General features: G+C 55.4%; 1 protein-coding gene across 1 annotated transcript; it reads right to left on the bottom strand.

The window, feature by feature from the left end:
- Positions 1-244: 244 nt before the first annotated feature.
- On the bottom strand, positions 245-17,546 carry ttbk1a (tau tubulin kinase 1a). The gene is made up of 16 exons (XM_061831187.1): positions 17,252-17,546; positions 13,712-13,870; positions 13,326-13,473; positions 12,775-12,848; positions 12,567-12,707; positions 12,386-12,490; positions 10,895-10,960; positions 10,721-10,813; positions 10,251-10,376; positions 9,738-9,892; positions 9,460-9,667; positions 9,233-9,396; positions 8,705-9,051; positions 8,463-8,638; positions 1,442-2,760; positions 245-1,321 (listed from the first exon to the last, which is right to left on the bottom strand). Exons 2-16 carry the CDS (start codon positions 13,817-13,819, stop codon positions 931-933), a joined length of 3,621 nt encoding a protein of 1,206 aa, XP_061687171.1. The 5' UTR covers positions 13,820-13,870; positions 17,252-17,546; the 3' UTR covers positions 245-930.
- Between the last annotated feature and the right edge of the window lie 1,395 nt (positions 17,547-18,941).

An 18,941-nucleotide genomic window follows, 5' to 3' on the forward strand; every position in this document is an offset into this window, starting at 1 on the left:
TGGAGTTTCTTTGGATTATTTTTCATTATATCTCCATTTGTTTGATGATCTTCAAGTCAGGAAACAACGCAAAAAACACAAATGGAAGGAGGAGGCAAATACTCGGATGTGTCCTTTGTGTCTAAGTTTGTCTGAGAGGTCAATCAAAATGGCGCGGAACCGAGTGGTCGCCTTGGTTTTGTGTTTTTTATTCTTTGGAGACATGCGAGGGAAGACTTGCTAAACATGAGGGAATGTACCCCGGTCCGGTACTGTGCGCTGGTCTCGGACCTCGTCCGATCTCACTCGAATTAGGGTTAGCGCCGACATACGGGCACAAACCCAAAGGTGCAAAGCCTGCGGTGGGAAAAGCGACCAAGCGGCCCGATCGAGCTCAGGTAGAACTTCGACTGGCAGCTCCGATGAACATGTGCACGTTTACGCTGTTCCAGACGATGGCGCCACTTGTGCCTCCTTCTGCGCCAGTTGCACAATCGTCACGTTAGCGGAATCTCGCAGAGATTTGCCAAATCCTTTGCAGAATCTCTGCATCAACGTCGGCACGGTTTCTTACGAATCCCGCCGCGTATTTTTTTTTTCTTTGTTTTTCCTCACAGCGGCTGTCGGTAGTGGTTCGAGAGCGGAACCTCGTGTTTTTGACATGCTCGGCAAATAACGCTTGAGCACTTTGGGCTTTGCGTTTGTTTAATTGACTTTTTCACGTTCGCGTTTATGTGTGAAGTGTCAGAAGAGCAAGAACAAAAACAAAAAAAAATGGCCGCAGTCGAGTGGTAGTTGAAGATAAATTGATGAATAATGAGATGGTTACGAAGATTATTTACAGCGTTCATGAGGATCGAAGCATGCCGAGTCAGCCTCCAGATCAAGAACCGGAGTCCGCGCAGGACTCGGTTCAGGTAGCGACGCGGACCAAACAGGACTTTCTTTGTATTATCTAGTCGGGGCGGCCTTCTCCCTGGAGTTTGCCTTCACGGCCGCTCTGGACCGAGACCACCTGGCCGCGGGGAAGGATCCCGACAACGAGGGGGCGACGGCGGCCTCCTGCGAGGCGCTGCGCCGCATGCCCGCCGGATTCCTGGGCGGCAGCACGGGGACGGTCGGGGCTCGGACGGAGAGCGAAGGTCTGGAGCGCGCCGGCGCTCTTTGAGGGGAGGGGCTGTCGGTCCTGCATTGGGCGGAGCTAAGGCTGCGACGGGTCCCCAGGAGGAGTCTGAGGGGCGCACGAGGACTACCGGACTGTACGGGGGCGGGGGACGGACGGGGGCACGAGGAGGATGATTGCGACGGGACGGCTGCGGACCTTCGTTGAGACTTTGCCTTCCTGCGGACAGAAGAGGACAAACAGTTTGCTTTTGAAAGACGTGTTGGGACTGCATTTGGGTCGGTCCACGGTACACAACCTTTTCAAAACACCGCTGTAAGCCAATGAACCAGAACCAACCTGAAAGAGGAGGACGGCACCGAAGATGCCAGCGGAGACGGAACGGCAGCTATTTTCCCAGGAGCTCTTTTGATGGGCGTGACAGGCCTGGGGATCCGACTTCTGGTCTGGTCTTCCTGCCTGACCCCGGAGTTCCTTTTCAGCTCGTCCGAGATGTGCGTGTCCTCCTCCGATCCGGCGGTGGACAAGGTTTCTGAGGTCCTGCGATGCTCGCCGTCTCCTGAGGAGAACGAGGACGACGTCCCGGACCAGACACGCCGCCGCACCCGGCGACCCTGTTGCCTCTGGGCCAGCGCCCGACCCAAGTCCAGGTCCAGCTGTCTGGTGTGCTGTTGAAGGCGAGCTCGAGCCAAGAGCGAGGCTGATGGTTCAGAGCCTTCTTCTGAGATCAGAACAGGAATTCTGCTCCTGATTCTGGACTTGATTGCCACTGAAGGTTCCGAGTTCTCGTGGATCTGAGAGGCTTCCTCGTTGTAGGATTTCTGCTCCAGAGAATCTTTCGGTTCTGGTGAAACTGCTTCCGTGACCGGCTCCAAAGGACCATTTTCAGTTTGAAGATTCTTGTCCAAAGCCGTTAGATGCTCGGATCCCGGTCCGCCTCCCGCGACGACGTCCCGGTCCGTCTCCCGGGCGGCGTGCCCGTCGGAAGACATGACATTCAGGTGTGATGTCTCTGCGATGTGTACAAAAGTGCGCTCCACTTTGGTAAACGGGGGCGACGCCGGGGCAACCGGCGTGGACGGCCGTACGTCCAGTCTGAAAGCGGGGGACAGGCGACCTGTGTCCGAGGGTCGGATTACGTCTCCGAGAGGAAGGCGGTCCTGGCAGGGGGTCGCTCCGGAAGGTGTGGCCAACTCGCCCTCCTGCGCGTGGTCGCCGGATGGGGACTTGCGAGTGTCTCCGGGGGAGAAGAGGACCAGAGTCTTGGAGGCGTCCTCCAAGTCAGGGTCGCCCTCAGAGGGATGCTCCCTGGCGCCTCTCTGGTCCTCGGCCATGAGCGTGGAGGGGGCGGCGTCCTGGCTGCGCTCTGAGCTCTTGGGACTGGCCTCGCTGTCGGACTCGCTCTTGGTCACGTCGTCGTAGCCCGGTTCCGGCGAGGCGTCGTCGACGCCGGGGGCGAACGTGCGGCGCCGCTGCAGAGTTCCCGTCAGCATCACCGTCAGGAAGTCGCCACGCTTGGCCTGCAGCTTGGGCAGGATGTGGAAGCGTTCGCGCTCGTCGCCGTCGGCCTTGGTGCGGTAGTCGGGCGAGGGCGGCGGGGGGCCGCCCGGCGCGGAAGCGTCGGGCGAGAGGCCGACCGGCGAGGGGGGTGTCGCTGCCTGAAAGGCAAAAAAAAGGCGCGTTAGCCGCAAAGTCGCCGACGGTCGGATGTGGCCCTGCGTTTAGGTGGCGACCGGTCAAGGACGTAGTCTGCCTTTTTTCCCCTGAGCCGCAAACCAATTTGCACATTTGAAAATGGACGGACTTACTGTAATACTGCTGCGTCTCCGACTTGCAAATTTAATTTTGCCGCGAGAGGACGGAAAAGGATTCACTTCAACATAGTTCCTTGGTACCAACATTACACAGGATGGCACCAAAGCAATACTTCTTAGACACAAACACAAATAAAGATAAGAAGAACTTTTATTCCCTCTCCCCCGACCAAAAAAAAAAAAAAAAAAAAAAACATCTTTTCTTCTTTTTAATGTGATTCTGTCGGTACACGAGCTGGTCAGGATTGTCATAATTATGACTTCACACGGCAATAAAAAAAGGCACAAAAATGCATCGCAGTCTTCTTCATAAACATTTTCTGCATGTCTTCTGTACACGCGTGTTTATCTACATACTGTACTTATGTACACGATAAGTACACTCGTTATCATGCTAGGAGAGGGTAATTGCTTTCTACAATGCTCATAAATACGCGAGTGTGCACGGGTACGTGTGTATGCGCGTGTGTACAAAAGAAGTTAATGCTTCACTTTGGTTGAAAAAGAGCAAAAAGACGTGTTGACAAAGTTTATTGCCCCCCCCCAAAAAAAAAACATTCAGCTATTTTAGCCTAGCATAGCTTAAAAAAAGGAGGAGGCAAGGCTTTTTTTCTGCATTATTAAATGAATTCGAAACATTAAGAGCACATCAAAAGTTACAAGGTCGACGTATGTATATGTGGATGCGTGCTTGTGTACGCACACACACACACACACACACACACGCACATGTATAGGTACATGTATAGCATAAGTGATAAAAATTGTTTTTCTTTTTTGACGCTACGTTGGCTTGCAAACTTCCAAGTGCAAAAACGTTGCAGTGCTCAGCTAACGAAGTGATGAATCGGCTAGCTAGCAGCAGGAATTTGGAGCTAACAACTTCCCTTTGAACTTTCTTCTCGCTTACGAGTAGCGCAAAGGCGCGTTACTTGTATCTTGTCACCCTGTAATCCCAAAATCATCAAAACTAAACAAAAAAAAGCAGTTCATAAAAATGAAATTTGTCTTATTTATGACGCACGCAGCACTCACGCTAATATCAGCTCATTCATTTCTCGACTCGAGGTACCTTTGAATACTTTTGAGCAATATCACATTTTATGATGAACGCAAAATGTTGCTCACTTTCGCCACGCTAGCACCCAAAAGCCAAGCGGCAACGCGACGGAGGGCGCGTCACACGTTTCCGGTCTCCTGGAAGCTCGTCAACAAAACGCGACGACGTCCGCTAAAGTTCCAGCGCTAACCGCACGAGTATCACGTGACTCCGCCTCCTGCCATATTGAGCACGGGCTTGTGCGCGCAAAATCAAGTTAGCAGCTAGCCTAATTTAGCTTATACATTCTACGTTAGCAGCGTGAACGCAAAGAGGAAGTGGTGGATTTTCACTGAGTTTAGCCCTTAAAGATGTGTTGACAAAAAAAAAAACACGTCATTCTGTGAAATATCAAAGCCCCGCCCCCTTTTCAAGGTTCAAACAACCGAATGACGAGGAGCTCGAACAGTCGCGGGACATGCCAAGCCGACGATGTAGCATTATTGCGTCCGTGTGGATGACGACGGGGATAAAGTGCAGCAGTGACAAAGCGACAAAACGGCAAAGACACACACTCAGTGTCACGCGCGCTAACTAGCATTAGCATTAGCGACCCGCCGACTGCAGTCTCCTACAACCATGCTAGCAGCCACATGCTAACATGCTAACGTCACTCCTGATAGAAGAAGCAAGAATCCAAAAAGGAAAAGAAAAGGAAATAAAGGTCACTACAATCAGCAAAAAGAGGTGAAAAATGTCACGTGTGGAGTTTCGCTGTTCTTTGCATAAGTCTGGAAATTGTCACTTGTCATTTAAAAAAAGGCTAGCGCCACCTACAGGAAGACTCCCCGAAGTCTACTTCCTGTCGGAGTGTCGAGCTTGTGCAACACATTTGCAGAACAAATTTATTGCGTCGTCAGCACCGCTTCTGTCGCACTCTTGTGTGTTTATCTACGAAGGAGCGAAGCCCCTTTCGTAGACGGGGGGGTCGGCCCTGCGACGAGGTGGGTCTCCCTTCCCCGTCGGAGGGGTCGGCTCCAACGCCACTCTGACCCGGCAGACCCAAATTTACCGTGAGGTTCTGTTGGGAATGTCTGGCAGAATCTGGCAGAAGAAGCTTCAACCGGTAGAGGAGGTGTCCCAAGGACAACGTTGTCCGTAAAGGGGGTCGGCGGGGGACGCCGTCGAGTTGAAGGAGGAGTCTTCATCGGGCCTTCGTTGGCCTGCGCGACTCCGGAAGCGATCGATGGGTACCGGCAAAAACAAAAAACACGGGCGTGGGAGGACTTCCGGACAGCTTCGAGGAAATTCTGGTCCGTCTCGGGAGGGAGAAGCGGTGGACCGTCAACGCTGCGTGTCGTTTGCAGGCGAGTGCGAAGCAATTGGGAGCAGAATCGGCACCTCCGCATCTGAAGCGGTCACGCCCGAGTGGACCGGTTCAAGCATCCCGGGGGTTCGTTCGCAACCGAGGGAAGAAAGCGGCGGAAGACCGGCGCTGCCGAGGCGAGGAAGGTTCGTCAACTGAGTGACAGTCGCCGTCCCGTAGCCTCACCGACGGTCAGGACCCAAAGAACGAGATCTGACGAGATCCCGGATACGGGCGGCCGAAAAGGGCTTCCGCCGCTGGGTGTGCGGGCCTTCCCTTCCCTGCTCCTCTGCATCGAGAGGAGCTAGACGAGGCCCGCCGGAGAACGACCCAGGCTACGCCGGAGGGACGAGGTCTCGGGGCCGGCCTCGGAAGGCAGCCGGACGAAGTGATGGCGGGGGGGAGACGTCCGGGCCACCTCGGAAAAACTCGAGAAAATGGACGGAAGGCGTCTTCGTGAGTGAGTGAGCGAGCGAGCGCGAGTGTGTGAGCGATGGCGTCGTGGACAGGCCGCGCTTTCGTTTCAGCTGCTGTTCTTGTTCATGAGTTTGGCCAGCATGTGCTGCAGCTGCGAGCGCGACACGTTGAGCACCGAGTGTCTGCCGGCGCGGGCAGGCAGCGTGTTGCCGCCGCCGTGCCGCCGCCTCCAGCCGGCGGCGGCGGCGTGAGCGGGACTGCTCTCGGCCGAGCGGCTCCTCTGGATGAAGGCGGCGCCCCCCCCGTGGGGGTAGTGCTCCGTCTCCAGGGTGGACGACGAGAAGACGTAGGAGGCCAAGCGCCTCAGCTGATTGGGCCGCGGCTGGGGGCGCTCGTCGTCCAGCTGCAAACAGACCAATCACAGAGAGAGGGGGAGGAGGTTAGCCGGCGGAAGCCTTTTTTTTTTTTTTTTTGCTTTTTGAATGCGATAAACGCCGTGACGTGGCTTCCTGTCTTCGGCTCCTCCCCCTCCCCTCCCCGAGCCAATCAGGCGGCGCACGGCTGATTGGGAGCCTTTCGGCTGATTGGTTGAGGGGTGACGAGGGGGGACGGAGCCCGTCTCGACCGTTGGCTTCACGTTAGCGACCGCTCTAGTCACCGACACCGAGTACCGCCGGTTCCTCGTACTTTGGATGCTACTTTTGATTTCGGTGAACACAACGACACCTCGTTGTGAAACTCTTCAAACTGTCGTCACGTGTCAAAGCCGACTTTGAAACCCTGACCCGGCCTCCAATCCCCGATTTGAAACCCGAACCCAGGCTCGATACCCTTCTTTGAAAACCGAGCAGACGTCCCGGCTTTACACCCTAACGTGAAAGCCTACTTCTGAAACGCTAAGCCTTGTTTAAAACCATAAGATTGGTTTGATTCCCGAGGCGAAAACCGTAAACCTAATCCGAGATTTTCCCATCGGGAGCAACGGGGGCTGCTATCGGCGGGATTTACACCGCTAGCGTGGTCTTACATGCTAGCGCCACGACGGCGATGGTCATAGGAAACATGCTAACGTTGCCAAGTGCTGGCAAATCAAGTGGAGATTCGCTAGCGTGCGGTCCAGCAATCAAGTTGAAAGAAACCAACGAAGAAGACGACGAGGAAGACAGACCACATGAGGAAGAGGAAGATGGGGTGGGGGGGGGGCAGTTGTCTTTGTGTGTGTACGAGTGAGTCATTGTCATTGTCATTGTGTTGTGTTGTGTGTGCGTGTAAGATAGAAAGCGCAGCAGTTAAGGACATTTTGGGGGGTAAACTTTCAGACTTACTGCTCAAATACTTTCAACACACCAACTCGTGACCACCACTAAATCATAAACCGTTAATCCTGTAATACTCCTGATATTTTTACTGAAATCCCAAAACACAAGTCAAAGCCTCTCTCGCTCTCTTGAATCCGAATCAGAACCCAAATCATATCGGCGAGTGTGAGGTTGGCGGTCATCTGGCAAAGACGGGACACGTTTTTGTTTTTGGGGACAATTGTGCAATTAGAACAGTCAAAGCGCTTTAACCGGGCAACAGACTCGGAGAAATGGACGTTGCTCAAAGCGATAACGGCAGAAGTCGTCCCTTTTCTTTTGTCCCTTTTTTTCCATGTCGCGCTTCATCAGCGTCAGCTACCGCCTCGGGGGCCAAGCCCGATTCGCGGCCGCTTCTTCGGTCGGGCGTGTTTTGAGAGTCTCTTGCCGCCTCGCTCGCCTGGGACGTTTCAGCGACGGAGGCGACTGGAAATTCCGGACTGGGCGGAGCCCGACACGGCGGTCGGACCCTGGACCCAGAACTGGCCTCAATTGCATCGGTCTTGGACTTTTTGATGTGCCGCTGTGAAATAAAAGTGGAACGGGACTGAACCGGCACTAAGCTAGGTGGACTCGAGGTGACGTACATCCAAAGTGAAGTAGGCTGAAATACGACACCCAAGCACAAACGGACGACGGCTCTTCTTCAAGCCAAATACAACTAACTGGGTTCCATTTATTCCACAAGGAAAGTAGAAAGGAACTTTCCCAGAACTGGACTGAATTTGGACTTGAGTGCCATTTGTCCTCTTCACAAATTTCGATTTGGTTGCACTTTAAGATTTCAAATCATCAAACACACACAACTCAAGTGAACTTCCAATGGGGATTTCATTGATGAGGGGAAAAAAACATGTTCAAAGCGTCCCCGTGTCAAAGAGTCATTGCGTCCCTCGTGAAAACGAGAGGAAATTGCGGCTGCTCAAGAATTTTGCTTCGTTTGCAGCCGGCAAGAGATCGCTTCGACACAATCGCGACGAATCGCTCGAAAGATCGGGAAAAGGTGACACCATCCAGGCCAATTGCAGAAAAGTCAAGAAATGGAGTGCTCCATCTGGAAGCGCAGGGAGAGACATGATCTATCGCTCGATATTTAACGGTAGCGCTTCATCGGATTTCTGTTTGCCACAACGATGCCGGACCGATTGTTCACGTGGGCCGAATGGCTGAATTGAAACAATGGGGGAGTGGAGGAAAAATGTCTCCAGAGATGACGCCAAAGACTGCGGTGACGCCGCTGGGACGGCCCCGCCGGTCCTCAGCTGGACCTTCTTAACCACACTACAGACGCGGCTGAAACTAAATGCCAAGTAGAAGCCGACACCGAGGCTCCCCAGCGATCAGCCGACAGACGGCGCGGTCTTACCGGCCGGTGCGGCCCGTTGGGTTCCGACTCTCGGCGGCGAGGTCGTCCCGACGGCAGGGAGTGACACGGCGAGTGGGCGGGGCTAGCGCCGCCGAGGCTCCTCCGTGACGCCTCCTCCTCGGTTAGCGTTACCATCCCGCGACCGTGCGTCTTGGGACGGACGGCCGGATCCACACCTGAACCACAGCGCAAACCGAGTCATTTTGTGAGCGCGCAAACACGCTAACGGCGCCGGCGCTCACCTGATGCCGTGCGGCCCTTCCTGCGCTCCTCCTGCGGCTCCTCAAGGGGGCGCAGCTCCTCGGGCTCGTCGTCGGTGGTGCCCGACGTGGTCGGGTGGAAGTCTCGAAGCTCCGCCTCTTTGTCGATGATCACCCACTCCTTGCTGTCGAAGTCTTCTTCCTCAGCCAGCGGGACCGAGCGTATGAACGCATTGCTGTGCGCCTCCTGGTCCGCCGACGCCGCCGAAACCTCCTGCCGGCCGCTGGCCTGTCGGTCGCCGCGGCAACCGGGGTCCACCGACAGCATCTGCGCCGGCTGCGACGAGTACACGTGGCGGGAAGGAGAGCCCAGCATGTCCATCCGGGACCTGACGCACACGCGCAGCTTTCGCGAGTTAGCTCGGCCGCTGAGGGTTACCTTCTTCTTTTACCCCAATGCAGCCGAGGCTAACATCCTTAGCGAAAGAAGCTAAACTTCCTCCGTCACCAAATGCACGTTAGCTTGGCCGCTAAGCAAGTTAGCATGAGCAGCCCGGACCGGGTCTTCACCTCTGACCGTAGGCGTCCGTGCGTCCCTCCGCGGCTGACAGACGTTCTGACTCGGGACTATTGACCCGCCGGTATCGCGAGGGCCGCCCTTGCCCCGAGGGCGAGTCGGGAGCTCCGCCGCGAACCGGAGACGCCGGACAGGCGGCGTGGCCCGCTTCCTCCTCCTGCCGACGTGACCCCATTTAGTGGCGGATGTTAGCCTAGCTTAGCGTTACTCGCGAGCAGACCTTGTTCAAGCTGATCCTGAGTCTGTTGCGGTTGAAGTCGGTGTCCTCCCAGGCCTCGCCGGGCTCGCCGCCGCGTTGCACTAGCGACTCGCCGCGCGCGCATCCGGGCGGCGGAGGGGCGTTCTCCTGGTCGCTCAGGTGCTCGTCCTGGAGGACGTCGTCCGTGTTCTCGCGCTGAGGATCTCCGGGCACCGGCGTCACGATGGCCCTGCGCGCGACCCCGGGTCAGAGACGCGCGACACGCCGACGGAAGCCCGAGACCGCCCAGTTCCGCTTACCCGACCATGGCGGCGGTGGGCCGTGTGTTGAGCTGCGGTTGGGTGGAGGCGCTGGTGGACACGGTCACGTCGCTGCCCGCCTTCTCCCAATCGAAAGGCTCGTTCTCGGTGATGATTCGCTCCTTCATGCTGGTCTCGAACACCGACATCAGCAGCTGACACGGCAACACGCGGCGTCCACGTGAATGTGGTCGTCGCGTCGTCCTTGGTTTATTACGTCCCGCAAAAGACCAAAACCGGGAAGTGGCCACCAGATTCGGGTGATTCTCTTTTGAATTTGGCATGGAAAACACGCAGGAGCTCCGAATGGAAACTTTATGACAGACTCGACATCGGGAGGGAGTATTAATTAGCTGGAGGGACTTTGATATGGTGGACCTACAGACTGTAGTTCCTTTCGGTGTCCGCAGTCGGGAGGGATTCACCAGAACTCAGTCCGCCCGTCTTGGAACTTTGACCCCAGGGTAGAGTGGAGCAAAAGGAAGTAAAAGCGGTCGGAACGGCGAGCGTTACCTGGTAGTCGGGCTTGGTGTAGTAGTCGAGGGCGAGGACGTGGTCGAGGAAGACGTTGAAGTCGGACGGCATGTGTTTGAGTAACATGCGGTGGTCGTAGCGTTCTTTGATCTGACCCACTTGCTCCTAAAGCCAAAAGCAAATCAGCGACAAGTCGACCACCGGACCGCGACCACTGGAATTAGGCCAAACGAAAACCGGACCAGCGGCAGTAAAAGTGAACTCGAAGGGAACACAGAAGGTGGGGAAGAAGTACAAATAATATGAAAGCGTCATCGACGGGAGGCTTCGGCCACCGCGGTGGTTCCGAACCTACAACCGCCGTACGTACTGCACTTTTCCGCGAGACTACAAGTGGACCAAACGTCAAGTCAAACCTTCAAGCGGACCCCGGCGGGTCCGAGCGGGACTCGGAAGTACCGGACTCGATCTGTCCTAAAGTGACGTGGAAAGAGAAGACGAGACGTCACCTTGTCTTTGATCTTTCTCCACGGCAACTGTCCGACGGCAAACTCCACCAACATGTAGAAGAGTGACCACAGGTCGTCGTGGCGACCCATCTCCTGCCGACACACCATCACACGTCCCGTCAGGCGACCCGTCTGGCGCTTACCGGCCGATTCCCACCGCCCGCCGTCCGTCACCTTGTTTTTGTGAGCGTTGACCGAAGCGTAGCGGACCGTCCCTCGGAAACCCGCCACCGTCCTCGGCTGAACACACAAAGCGCAACGGCGGAGTGACGTCAAGGGATTTCCAACCACGTCCGCCCGGGGCCGAAACTCAACATTTCAGCTCTGCCCGCCTCGGCCGCCCCCCCCCGGGGGTGGGGGTGAGGGGGGGGGGTGGCGAACCGGACGAAATCCCACAAGATTGGCCCCGTGTCCCGCGAAACTGCCGCTCCCCGTTTTGGGGGAACCCATCGCCCCGTTACTTTTTTTTTCCTGGAAAATTCCAACGTTTTTCCAACAATTTAGATTCTCTTTCTTTATTTATTTTGGGGGTCGGGGTAACCAATCGCTCATTACTGGCTGGATTTTGACCCGATCTCGTGCTTATTTGAGTTTCGGGGAGGGAAGAGGAATAAGAGGAATTGACGGCATTTGTACAAGTGTCAATTATTCACGTATTTGCGGGGGCATTTCTCGGCTTCTTTTGCCTATTCTCATTCTTTGGCATTTTCAAATCGACGCTAGCGTCATCGCCTGAGAACGTACGGGGGCTAAAATTGCAGACAGAAAATCAAAGAAAACGACGGCAGTCTGCTGTTTCCGTGGCAACCAATCATTCCACAGTAAAGGGGACGCGGCCCCGCCCCTCCTTGTCGCTACGGAAACCACTCACATCCCCGATGACCATGGTGATGATGAAGGCATGCACGGCAAAATCATAAGTCCCAAAGGTACTGGAAGAAAAACAAAAATGACAACTCAACACTCGCACAAATCCAACAAAGGACACAAATCATGAGAATGAGAAGAATCATAATCGTCACCAAGAAGGAAAACAAAAGCTGAAGGAAAGCCACGTCGCGCAGTTAGCCAAAAAGTGCTCATAAGACTTTTTGCACGCTAATAGGCGAGAACAAAGCTAGCAAATGTTTGAAAACTCGTTTTAAAAACATGACATAAATGATACAAATTCAACATTCAATTGCACGCACGCTCATAAACACGTAACGATAATCGGAAACGAGTTTCGAGGCGACGACACGAGAGGACCGAGACCAAACAAGCACAACTTGTAGCGAAAGACCCGAGAACCGAACGGGATCTAGAGCGGTTTGGGGCTGGAAGTAGACTCGACTCCACTGAAACTGAACCGGGACTAGAAAGTCCAAAGAAAACGGAACTAGAACTGGAACTAAACACGACAGGAACGGCACTGGAGGCGGACCAAAACCAGTGGACGAAATTTGGACTAGAAAGTCAACTAAGAAGTCAAAGTTTTAGGGGTGGAACTAGAAGGGAAATGAAAGTCAAATCAAAAAGCAAAGAACTGGAACAGAAGGGGATCAAAATGAGACTCCGAGTGCACTCAAACGGAACTGGACTGAACTCCGAGCGCCAAAGACGGACGGGCGGAACAGACGGCACGACGAGTCCGCCAATAAGATAGAAGGAGACGCAAAGTCTTACCGGCCGGACCTCCCCGCTGGTGTTGGTGTACTGGCGGGCCAGACCGAAGTCCAGCATGTAGCACTTCCTGTACGTGGACGGCAGGCGGCCCATGGCGAAGTTCGACTGGCGATCGCAACGTCAACGACGGTCAGACGGTCGGACGGCCGGACGGTCGGACGGTCGGTGACGTGTGACTTACGGGTTTGATGTCTCGGTGCAGGAAGCCGACGGAGTGGATGGCCTCGATGGACTCCAGGATCTGCTTGCCCAGCCTCAGCGTGGTGCTCATGGTGAAGGTCCCGCGAGGCTGACTGCGCCGAAGGTCGGCCAGATTGCGACCCTGCCGCCCGACGGGAAGCGTCAACGCGCGCCGCTCGCCCCCCGCTTCAAAATAAAAGTCTTCTCACCTGAAGCTGCATCACCACGTAGTTGAATTTGTCGTTTCTGCCGCAGCCGATGAACTTACACACGTGGTTTTTACCTGTGGACACGCGCACGCCACACGGGGGGGAGAAAACTTTTTAGTCGGACACTTTTTTCAAGTGCGGCAGCGCGCGACTTTCGCAGCAGCTCAAATTTATGGGAGGGGCTGGATGATGGCGGCGGCGGCGGCGGCGATGATGGAGGCGCCGCCGACCGGACGTCCTCTGTCTCTGCCGCCGGGTCGGTTCGGGTCGGGGCTCCCGTCCCGAGCGGACGCAAAAGACGGCTTCGCCTGCTTTCGCCCGGCCGGACTTTGACGGCCCCATCGGGAGGGAAGGAACTTCATCTGCGCGGTAAACTCGGCCAGGGGCCGACGATTCGGCTCCGGGCGTCGGGGCCGATTTGCGCGCGCCCGCGACGTCGGCCCCGCCCCGCACGGATCCGCGACCGTCCGCCGAGAACTTCCTCGACTTTCTACGAAAGGCGTCCGGCGGGAATTCGGCCGAACGTGAGGGAAGCGAGATTCGGCGCTCACCCTGCAGCTTCTTGAGCACGGCCACCTCCATCTTCAGAACCTGTTTGGGCTGCTGGGCCGACTCCACCTTGAGGGCCACGTTCTCCCGGGTCAGCAGGTCCAAAGCCTCGTAGATCTCGCCGAAACCGCCGCCGCCGATCTTCTTCAGCTGTGACACGACAGGTCGAAATGTGTGCGCGCGTTTTTGTGTTGTATCGCGCTCGTGTGTACCTTTGCATGTCCGTGTGTGCGAATGCGTGTTTGTGTGTGTAGTTGCAGTGTTGCGGTTAGCGACGGGAAATTGATCAGCCACGCGTGAACCCGCCTCGGGCTGATGTGTGTGTGTGTGTGTGTGTCTTTAGTGGGGCGCTTGTGTTTGCGCTTGCTTGATGGTGTGCGCGACTGACCACTTTCCACCTGTCCTTGACCATCTGGTTCGGCGGCAGGATGTCGGCCTGCTCGGCGGCGCCGTTCATGTTGGCGTTGTCCTGGTGGGCGGGGCCTAAGCACTGCATCTGTAATCCGTGAAGAACGCGAGCAGCTCCCAGCTTGAACGAGCCATTGATCTGCGGGCCGGCCGGGGACAGGAAGCGCGTTAGCCGCGGACGGCGACCGGCCCGAGGATTTCGGCGGGCTGCGGGCGGCGGGCTGGGGGTGTGGCCGGGGGGTAAGGGGGTGGCGTGGCGTGGCGTGCACTTCCGTTGGCAGTAAAGGCGGCAAATCAGAAAGCGGCTACAGTCAACCCGAGCGAGCCGACGGGAAGAAATTCGCCGGTAGTCGACGCCCCCTGCGCATATTTGCAGATTCAGCGATTGTGAACTGTCCGCCTTCTATTTACAATCTTTTTCTCAATCACCTCCCAAAAATTACATGGCCAATATTTGACGCTTTTCAAAAGAACATCAAAAGCATTTGAGTTGTCTTCACTCGCAGTTCAGCATCCTCACGTTCGTATCTTGGACCGAGCGCGTGTCGCTTCGTCGGGGCGACATATTAAAACATCAACAAGAAGAAATGAGATGAAAGGGTTTCCCTTTTAAGAATCTGCGACACCGTCGATCCCGCACGATACGCTCGCTGCCTTATGAGTTCCGAGCCGGGAAGTCGCCTTTTCGATTGACCCCGCGACCCTCGCTTAGCTCGGATTGACTGTCGTCGCCAACTCGTCGTAATCACGAGAAGTGCAGCCGCAAGCGGCCGCGAGCGGGTCCTCGCGTCCCCGAGCCGCTTGAGGTTGGAAGTGTGAGCGTCCATCGCGTTCGACAAGAAAACATCAACGTCTGCAGTGATGAACGTCAGTCTGACGGGGGCGCTAAACATCCTCGCTTTCAATTTCACGCGCAGAGAATTGAAAGTCCGTAAACAGCCGCCGTCGTGGTGTTAGCGCCCCATTCCCCCCCCCCCCCCCCCCAGGAAGGGCGGCCTTCTCCATACGCATCAAGTCCTGAAGCATGCGGCCGTGCAGGCGGTGTCACATGCAGGCCGAGCGAGCATCCAATTAGAGCGGCTCCGACCGCAGGGGAGGGGAGGGGCTTGTCTTCATCTGCGCAGAATTAAAAAGGTGTCTTGCATGAAGACTTGCTATAGTTGGCATTAGCATTAGCGTGCTAAAAATATCCGATCGTGGGTCCGTGCACGTGTGCGCATTTGCACATGTACACAGCGACATGGAAAGATCCGGTGGCTGTTCCACTTCCCAGTCTGGCCTGAGCGGGGCAGAGGGGGAGTTCTCCACGTTAGCTCAATGACTTGTGTTGGTTAATTAGCCACATTAGTGGCTACATTAGCGCTACAAGCCACAGTGAGCGACACTAGACACACGTTAGTTTTCGCTTTGACTTGTTGAGGCAGTGTCACTTCTATTCGCTCAATTTGCTCTTCATAAGAATGCCAAAAAATAAGCTCAATCTTGGGCGAACGTTTGATGTGAAACTACAACAGTTTTCATCCCAGCTTAGCTTAGCACGGCAAAGACCGTGGAGGAACTCTGTGGTCGTGACACTTTCCACTTTGGCCTGCTAGGGCAGAGGAGGGCGGGGCCGGGGTCGTGCTGTGTCGCAAGCTAGCTAGTTAGCGTCATTCCCGCTCACATTCTGAGCTCACCATCGTTCTGAGCGCCGGCTTACGACAACCCCTCGGACGGCCTACGAGCCAAACAGATGCCAGTTAACCGACGCCCGGCCACCTGCACGTGACATCACAGCGGGCGGAGCTCACGCACCGAGACAGTCGGGACAGACCTTGTTGTGTCATAGCAAACGCGTACGCACGGGGTTAGCCCGCATAAAAGGAAAATCTCCCCAAGCCTCAAACACGGGGCTAGAAATGATAGCGGCAGGCTATGCTAGCAACATCGGAGTCTAGCTAGCCTAGCGTTCCGTTCACAATGCTGCGAAGACTGGCGGAACATTATTTGCTAGAAACCGCGTTTCCTTTTTTTGCTGCGGGAGTTCAAACAAAGCTCATCGGGCTGTTTTTGTCAAGCGAGGAGGGATACTCTCGGAACGCCGACCCACACCGCGTGACTTTTTGACAATTATTGCAGCCCGGCGGGGGGCTGACGTCGGTCCACGTCAACGACACGGCACCGACAGGTCGGACGCAGGGGGGAACTCTCTCATTGCGCCTGTTTTCAAAAAAGGGCAAGTGCGAAGTGTGAATGCGTAACGTGAGGAAACCCGTGCGACGCGTTTGTCGCAGTCGAGCTAACATTTGATATTTTCTGCGTCTGGCTGGTTGAATTTGTCTGCCGTTATTAGCCGACTTGCAATGAGTTGGCCGTCTGTGGCCGTGACGTCCACCCCCCCCCCCACACACACACACACCCACACACACACAACACAGTAAGTCAAATGCAAAAATTCGCCTGTGACGAATAATTTGTGATTGGCGTGGGAAGATAATATTGGATAACATATTTGTTAGAGGCAAAATGTTACATTGAACAAAATAGTAACACAAAGTTAACATGAAGTTGTTGCTGCAAATATCAAATGAATTGATTTCGGTCTTTTGCACGTTTGCTAAATGTGGTGCCGGGTGCACTTTTCCTTGCTTTTTTTTTTTGTTGTTGTTGTTGTTTTTGACAAAGACAAAATCCAAGTAGGACTTTCTTGAGTTGCTCTGTTCAAGATCCCATAAAAGTCATGAAATATTTTTGCAGATAAGTGCAGAGAGAGTGCAAAAATGGTTGCGCTAAAGCCTTGAAATCTTTTTCAAGCTCTCGATTAAAAAAAAAAAAAAAAAAAAAAAAACAGCCGAAGGACGCGACGTTCATTTTTGGCGCTACGGCCGCCATTCCGTTGGCGCAGTTCTCGTAATAAAAGTTTGCGAGGCGTTTCTGGCACTCCGGCGCGCCGCGAGCCGTCCAGCGTCCAGGCTGCCTGCCTGCACCCTGACGGAACGCGCACCACTTCTTATTCACGTGAAGAGTCGTCCACTTATTAGAATCCATCTTTGCTTCGACATGTTCCTATTTTACCTTCCAGGCCGGGGCCCCCCACAAGGGTCTAGAAACGCCCCTGCCTTAGTCCAACTTTCCGCAAGATTAGTCGGAGCCTCGAAGTCGGTTTGTGCGTGCCCGGTTCGGGGTGAACCCCGCCGCCGCCGCCTGCCCGTCGACAGCCGGGATAGGCTCCAGCGCGACCCTTGTGAGGATAAGCGGCTAAGAAAACGGACGGACGGATGGACGGATTTCAACGAAGCGCACACAGCATCGTTTGCGGAGTGCGCAATTCTGGACGCGATGCGCATTTGTGTCGAAAGCGCGTTTTTCCCTCTTTGCGGTCCGCGGTTAAATGTCCGCACTGCACAGTCATGCGGGCCGACCGCGCATGCGCAACCTCGCATCCGCCGCTCAATAAACGTAACCCGGCCTGACCCGGCTCATGAATGGAACGGCACCGCCCGAACCGACCCCGTCCGGCACGGTGCCATTCTCGACCTACCTGGCGCTCCTCCGCTTCCGTCTTTTGGGACTCTTCATCGGGAAAGCGGGCCCGTCCTCGCGAGCCGAACCCCGAGCCTCCGCGTGAAGGTGCACGCGCGGCCTCCGACTCCGAGCCAGTAAAAATGACGCAAACCCGCTCCCGGTCCTGGTCCGAGTCCGCGTGGACCGGAAGCGGAATCTGCAAGAGGGCCGCGGTTCTCCTCGCAGAGGTCCAGAACCGCAGAACCGCAGATGCGTTTTGTCCGCACTGCAGCGCGGCAGCACCAGCGTCAAGCCGACCGGCGAGCGCCGCGGTGACTTCCGCCACGCCCTTACACAATAAAAGCGTCCCCGCCGCCGCTTTGCGCCTCAGCGTTCCGCCTTTTTTGCATCTTTGACATTTCTCGGTTCACTTAAAAGGCTTACTTAGAACCAACCCATCACGCAGTTCTATGTTGCTGATCACATGTTGACAAAAGAAAGACAGGAAGTGCATGATGAGGAGGAAAAAAAAAACATTTCAGAAGCAAATTTGCGCTCGGCAATATTGGGCTGTACACGACGACGACGACGACGAGAACATTTGCGCTCCGCGTAACTTAAGTTGCGTCGAAGCGCGCTGCCGACAACCTGAAACGCGCTCGGCCATCAAACTGTACTTGCGACCCAAAATAGGTCAAGTAACGCTCGGGTGTCGAGAAACTCTCGAGTCGCCGTCTGAAAAGACGAGACGAGGCTGGCGATCGAGGCGCGATTTTGAACGCCGCTCGAGTTCGAGACCGCCCTCGACTCTGTAAGGTACAAAACTGTTGAGCGCTGCGGCGGATAAACACGAGATGACTCTTCTTTTGTCCGTCTATGTGTTGTTGCTGCGCCGTTTGTGTTCAGGCCTTTGCTTGAAATATTGGCATGAATGCTACTTAGCATTAGCATTAAGCTATCAGACGGAAAGTTGAAAGACAGGTGACATCTTTAAAAACACGTCAGTCGGGTCTCTCGTCGTTGATTTGTGTCGGCAAACAACACAAACATGCAACATTTGGGGCCAAGGGGGTTCTGTTGGTTGTTTCTCAAGAAACACACTGACGTCATCTCGGGGGGAACCAAAGCGCTCGGGATGTCGAGCTTTTATTTTGGTAGTGAGTGGCAGCGTTTCCGATGGCTTTTTTTTCCCGCCCCGCCTCGTCGCGCGTGTGCGCGCGCGTCTCCCACTCGAGGATGAGCGCGTGCGCGGCTCATCGGCGAGTCAGGCAACGAGTGCTCCTGTGTCCCACTCTGCCGAGCGGCACGTGAACGCTTCGAAATGATGATTCGTTTTGCGTCGTCACGAAGGTGCACATCGAAACGCGCGCACGTTGTTGCGGTTGTGCTTGGTCTGACCTCCTTGTCGCCGTTTCCGGTCCGGACCGCCCCGAAGCAGTGAGCGTCGTCGTCGTCATCGTCTCCATCTTCATCACCGTCGTGTCCTGGGCTCGGATTTCATTTTCCTCTTCCTGCAGCATCAGCAGCAGCAGCAGCAGCAGCAGCAGCAGCAGCAGCACCTGCAGCAACAGCACCGCGCATGCGCGCCATCCTCCGTCGCAGTGCCCCCTGGCGACGCGGATCTCGCCTGCAAACGTGTTCTTGGAACGTTGACTTGGTTTGTTGCCTACGCAAGCAACGAACGCTCGTTGCCACGAGCCGAATCACAGCACGGATCTTGCGGAAGT

This window comes from Syngnathoides biaculeatus, chromosome 9 (assembly GCF_019802595.1).
Source record: "Syngnathoides biaculeatus isolate LvHL_M chromosome 9, ASM1980259v1, whole genome shotgun sequence".
Taxonomy (NCBI): Eukaryota; Metazoa; Chordata; class Actinopteri; order Syngnathiformes; family Syngnathidae; genus Syngnathoides; species Syngnathoides biaculeatus.